Source organism: Marmota marmota, unplaced genomic scaffold (assembly GCF_001458135.2).
Source record: "Marmota marmota marmota unplaced genomic scaffold, marMar, whole genome shotgun sequence".
Lineage (NCBI taxonomy): Eukaryota > Metazoa > Chordata > Mammalia > Rodentia > Sciuridae > Marmota > Marmota marmota.
Genome location: NW_026000001.1, coordinates 3,116,862 through 3,122,981, shown reverse-complemented (window position 1 = coordinate 3,122,981; position 6,120 = coordinate 3,116,862). Strand labels below are relative to the sequence as shown.

The following is a 6,120-nucleotide window of genomic DNA, read 5'->3' as shown; positions in this document are numbered from 1 at the left end:
AGCTGAGCTGGCCACATGCATGTGGCCAGCACAGCTGGACAAGCTCACTCTCTGGCCCTTGATGGGACGAGCTTGCGGACCTGACCCGCGATTCACGGCCATTCAGACCCCTCCCTCAGAGCTGCCCCGGGGTCCGGACGTGGCAGGCAGCCCCTCTGCCCGTGCTGGGTCAGGCGCTCCGTCTCACTCCACATCTCCTCGTCTTGCTCGGACGTCACCTGCCTGGGGAGACCTCCCCTGGACCCTCGACCCCAGACTGGCCCTCCGCTCCCCACGGAAGCCCTCTTCCTGCCCCCCTCAGCACAGCTCCCTGCGGGCTGGGTCTTGCGGAGAGCCCGGCCCTCGCGCCTGGCCTGGCACAGAGACGCTCAGCAGCTCGTTGAGTGGACGGACTGGATTGTTAGCCTCAGGCGTTCCCTGGCCTCTCCCCCCGCTGAGGAGAGAACTGCGGCTCAGAGAGGGGAGTTGACTCGGCTGTGGCCGCACAGCGCTCTGGGGGTTGCGAGGGAGGAGGCAGGTCCAGGCCGTCCAGGTTCCCCCCCACACACACAGCCTTTCTCAGGGCGCGTGAGGCAAGGAGACAGAGCGCCCAGGGCCTGAGGAGCAGGCACGGCCCTGGCGATGGACGGCGAGGTGAGGACACCTGTCCCTGGACCCGGCCCACTGCCTCGTAAGAACACCTGGGGAGGGTCAGGGTCAGGCTCCAGAGCCCTCAGACCACAGCGGCCAGCTACAGGGCCCTGGCGGAGGCACTTCCTGTGGTCCCCGGCTGTCCGGCTCGGCAGGGCCATCCAGCGCCTTGTGCTCACGGCACAGGGAAGAAAACCGAGGCTGAGGCCAGTCGAGGCCTGAAGTGCGGCCACCCCCGCCTCCTGCTGTCCGTCAGAGAGCCCTGGGCCCAGGCCAGTGGGTCAGGTGCCCCGGCACGGGACGGGAGACCCCGTGGGCAGCAAGACAAGGCGTGGGAACGACTGGGCTTCTGGGGACCCCCCTCCTGAAGACCTCTTTTGTGACCTCCCCTGCAAAAGCACCTGGGCCCTGGCTCGCTGCTGCCCCCAGTGACCTCCCCTCCTGCGCCCACCCACGCAGGGTCCCCGGCCCACGGCTGCTGCGCCAGGACTGGCATGGGGCCAGGGCTTTGGAAGGAGGAATCCACTGCCCCCACCAAGCACCGTGGAGATGGCCCGGCCTTCCCCAGGGGAAGTGACTGACCTCATAAAAGCATAAACCAGAGGCTGCCCTGAAGCTGCTGGAGATAAGGCCACCCTTGGCGGCCAGATAAGCTGATGGTGGCATCTGGGCCCTACATGTGGTCCAGCACAGGCCCGGGGCAGAGGGCTTGCTGAGGGAGATAAGGGGGAGACCCGGGCTTCCTGGCCGGCCTGCTCCGGGCACGAGGCAGTGGGGCCCACGTGGAAGGGCCCAGAAGGGCCGGGCTGTGGGGCTGGCCACTGTCCCTGGGCTTGGGGGCAGTGGGCTTTGTTACTTGTTTGTGTTTTCTTGGTTGCAGGAAAGACAGCCCCCGGGCCTGCAGCTCAACGGTGACTGGTTTCTGTCCTCCTGTCCTCCCCGTCTGGCTGTGCTGGCCTCCCTCTGGGCAGACACCTCCCAGCCACCCTGCAGGAGGCCCCACGGACACCTCTGCTGGGCGGTTCTTCTCTCTTTCTTCAAGGTGAGGAGATAAGAGCGAGGTGACCCAGAGGTGAGCACAGCGAGACACCAGCGTGACCCAGGGGTGGCCGCCATGCCACGGCCTGAGAGGAGGGGAGCAGTGACCCTCGGCTGGCCCTGCCTTCTTCCTGCTCCGGTGAAGTGGAGTCCCCATCCCCATCTGACAGAGAGGGCGTCGAGGCCAGAGACTGCGTGGCCCCTCAGGACTGGGGTGGAGCCGGCCTGTTCCCAAGCTCCCTCCAACCTGGGGGTCTGCTGGACGTTGACCCTTGCTCATCCTGTCTCTGCTGGCCTCTCACCTGGTGCCAGTGGGGTCACCTGGGCCGGGCTCTGCACACCCCCAAGAGGTGCCAGGGTGTGGTAGCCCTGGAGGTGTCCAGCTGAGCTGGCCAGAGCCGCTGACCACACACCTCCACACCCAGGGAAGTGTGGGCCTCGTGGGGGCGCTGGACCCCAGGCCTGTTTGCTTGGAGGAGCCGGAGGTCTTAGTGGCCGTGTCCAGCCCGAGGCCCGGAGCAGCCCTGAGAGGTGTCTTGGTGGCCGTGGGCCAGTCGCCCATCCTGGGTGGCCGCAGATAACCATCCTGTGTTCCAGGAAGCCGAAAGCCAAACACCCCTCCCCCCGCCGGACCCTGTGGCTGCGATGGCACCTCCTAGGGAAGGGGCGTCCACTGCTTCTTACCTAAGGTGAGCTCGATGCGCCTCTGAGTGGCCCTGGACCTCACCCCCAGCACCAGGTGTCCTGGGGGCACGGCTGGGGCCTGCTGTCCCAGGGCCCCATCCAGCTGGGGAGGCTGTGTCCACGCCGGCCGCCTTGGCTGGGTCGTTCCCGCCCTCCTGGGAAGCTGCCCCGCGCACTCCCACGACTTGTCCATTCACCCCAAAGTCGCCCGCGACAGCGCACACTCTGCTTTGTGCCCTTGGGGACGGTGCCCGCAGGACAGGCTCCCAGACTCCAGGACCTCAGGCAAAGGCCGACTCCTCAGGGGTTGGTGGCACAGCCCGCTGCCCTCCAGGGGCCTGGGGCACACAGGGCCTGTGGCTCCCGAGAGAGCAAGTCCCAGGGCGGCAGGGGACGTCCTGCTGCTTGGAAAAAAAGAAAAAACTAAACTGCACAAGAGGTGGCCCCAAGCTCGGCTGAACTAGAGTCGGGGCTCAGGGGGGCGCTCTTCACGGACAGATTCCTCTATGTCTATATGCATTCCATGATTCTAGGGAAGCAAATCCTTTTTGTTTGTTTGTTTGTTTGTTTGTATTTTTGATACCAGGGATTGACCCAGCTTAACCACCAAGCCACGTCCCCAGCCCTTCTCATGTCTTATTTAGAGACAGGGCCTCACTAAGTTGCTCAGGGCCTCACTAAGTTGCTGAGGCTGACCTCGAACTTGTGCCCTCCCGCCTCAGCCTCCTGAGTCTCTGGGGTGGCAGGCGTGTGCCACCTCCCCTGACTGGGAAGTAAATACAGTTTTAAAAGACTAGAAGTAAATAAGCCCAGAGCTCGAGTGGCCGGTGCTCCGTGGAGAGGGTGGTGACCCCTACTTTTGACTGGGCTCTTCTCTGCAGCTATATTTAAAGAATATTGTAAAAGTGTCCCCTCTGCCACCCCAGGCCTGTTTTCTGGCACCGGAGGTAACCTGGTCATGTGTGGCGGCCCCTGAGTCTGGGTCACCTGGGGCTGTGACCGGCAGGTGACCCGGGAGCCAGACTGTTGGAACGGGGAGGCCAGCCCAGGCCGTGGCTTCCTGGTGAATGGCCTTGCAGTTTGCTCCTGTGACTCAGCAGCAGCTACCGGGCACCTGGAGTGACGGGGACCTGCACCTGTGGGCAATGACCCTGGCTGGCTGGCTCCCGGGGTGCATCCTCTACAGGCTCCTGGGAGCCCACCTCTGCCCTTGGCGGTCATTCCAGCATCGTTGTGGTCACTGCCACCAGGCCGAGGGGTGGCAGGTGTGGGGGGGACCCAGGCACAGGCGGGCAGGTGGGCAGGCGGGGTGAGGGGCATTGCGAGCCCTCTCTCTCCTGGCCGGTCGTGTGAGCCCTGTAGAAGTCCCACTGCCCACAGGGTAAAGATGAATGAAGGGACCAGGCGGAGTCGACCTTGAGAGTGACGTGTCTTTATTTAGCCACATGGAAAAGTCCCCGTGAGGCGCTCCTACTCTCGTTTTTACACTTAAGGTCCCGCGTGCGTGTTGCACTGGCTCAGCTCATTGACCAGCCCTGGGAGGGGATGGCAAGACAGAGCCACATCGTTCTGTCCCGTGGCCATCGATTTCGCCTTCTCTTATCCACAGAAGCAAGTCAGTCCTCCAGGGAGGGGCCTCGCTCCAGGGGCCAGACCACAGGTGGCCATGGCAGAGGCCCCGGCCCACAAGGGCCACGTCAGCTCCTAGAGACGAGGACCGTGGTGTCCGTGATGGGTGCCACCCTCGGGGCCTCGGCAGATCAGACTTGGCAGAAGAGAGGAGGAGTGGGCGGAGGGGCCCAGGCGTCAGGGTCACCCCCGAGCACTGCACCCCGTCCACAGTGACAGGCGCAGCTGGTCCCCGAGTGAGGAAGGAGGCGGAGGAGAGAGACACTTGAAGATGTTCACAGAAGCTGAAAGCCCCCTCGCCAGGACCCCCGGCCTCGGGGACAAAGGAGTCCTCCAGGGGCAAGGAGGCCGGGTGGACGCGCCAGCCCTGGGGGGGGGGTGACAAGCCCCACAAGTGACAGCTGTGGGAAAGGGGCAGGCCCGCCTCGCGCCAGGTCAGCATCTAGGAGGCGGTGAGCTGTGAGTGAACGGCAGCCTGCGGTCTCCCTGGCACACCTGCCCCCCGAGGGCCTTTGTGCTGTGGGCTCACGGGGGACACCTCAGGCTGGGGAAATATGTGCCAGTCCCGTGCCACATGAAGGGCTGTGCCCAGAATCCAGAAAGAACCCCGAATTCTCAGAACAGGAGAACAGCGCAATTTGAACAGCAGGCCCAGGATTTTGGAAGAGACTTCAACAAAGACCCGTAGATGGCAATGAGCCCAGAGGTGCCTGGCGGGCGGGGGAAAGGCGCTCATACCAGGCCGCAGACTGGGCCCGGGAACCTGCCACCGCAGGTGGGGTGGGCACCTGCGCACTGGTGTGAACGGGAGGGCCACTTGGACGGCCAGCGAGGTCTCTCGGGAAGTTAAGCAGCCACCTGCTCCTGGTCTTTGCCCCAGAGCGCTGAGGCCAGCGTCAGAGACACTGTCGGCCACAGCATTGCTGTGACAGCTAGGACCCAGGAGCAACCGCAGGGCCATTTGGGAGGATAGAGGGCTGTGTGCGCCCACACGGAATCTCTGACCAGGGCAATCTGGACACCAGCAACAGCACAGATGAGTCACAGTGCTGAGCGGACGCAGGGGCCCAGGCGAAAAGCACGTGCCGCCCGAGTCCACTCAGAAAGGTCTGGAACACTGGTCGCACGCATGAGCTCATCTCCCATGGCTGTAACAAAACACTGGAGGCTGGGGGCTTTATTCAGAAAAGGGGCTTGTTTGCACAGGGTCTGGGTTTCCAAAGGCTGGTGCAGGCTGGGCTCTGCGGGTCCTCTGGCTTAGTCTCAGGGCGGGTGGCATCTGGGGGCCCCAGCTGTGTGAGGGTGGACCGTTTGGTGAGAACCACCCCATCCCTTCCCAAGTCACACCAGTGACGTACCACTTCCCTCTGGACTGCACCCCATGTCCCTAGGTCACCTTGCTGGAGAAAGTGTCCAACAGAGGAGCCCTGGGGAGGTTCCCTCGAGGCCTCGTCTGTAGCCTTGGAGACCAGATGCCTGGGGGGACGGAGGGAAGGACAGGGACGGGGACGGGAGACTTCCTGTGGCGATGGACGTCTCTGGTCTTGAGCGAGGTGCTGGCTGATGGACGTGGTCAGCGCAAACTGATCAGACTGGGCACTCTGACACCGTGTGTGCGGAGTTGCCGTCGGCCAGCCACGATGAAGCTGTCCGGAGACTGCCCACACAGACAAAACGGGCCCTGGGCAGCAGGAAGGCCCGCCCGGCCGTCGGAAGATGCACACGGCAGCAGGGCCCTCAGTGGGGGGAGGGGCCGGGCAGCAGCAGAGGGATGAAATCAACCAGGCAAACAAGAGGAGGCCACGCAGAGGCAGAGGGCACGGCCTGGGCAGAGGCCACTCCCGCCCCCGGTAGCCCCGCTCAGCGCAGCTGAGTCCTGGGTGGCCTGGCCAGGCGAGGATCTAGAGCCAGGGCCAGGGGAGGCCACAGCACGTACCTGGGCCCCGGGGGCAGGGTGTGGGGAGGCCTAAGGTGGAGGCTGGAAAGCACCTGGAGGCCAGGCCTGGTGGGCAGAGCAGTGGACGAGCCCCTCCTGGGAAGGGCCCCTGCAGGGTCGGCAGCAGGGACAGTGTCTGTGTCTGCAGGGCCCCTCTGGCTGCCATAGGGCACAGGGGTGGTGTCAGGAGGCGGTGACGGGGC

The 6,120-nt window shown here is 64.5% G+C and overlaps 1 protein-coding gene across 1 annotated transcript in view; it reads left to right on the top strand.

The window, feature by feature from the left end:
* The first annotated feature begins 621 nt into the window (after positions 1-621).
* Positions 622-6,120, top strand: part of LOC107156929 — a 9,178-nt gene continuing 3,679 nt past the window's right edge. Inside the window, exons 1-2 of the mRNA XM_015503095.2 lie at positions 622-670; positions 1,357-1,672. Of these exons, the coding sequence (XP_015358581.2) occupies positions 622-670; positions 1,357-1,672 (365 nt within the window). The remainder of the gene's footprint in view (positions 671-1,356; positions 1,673-6,120) is intronic.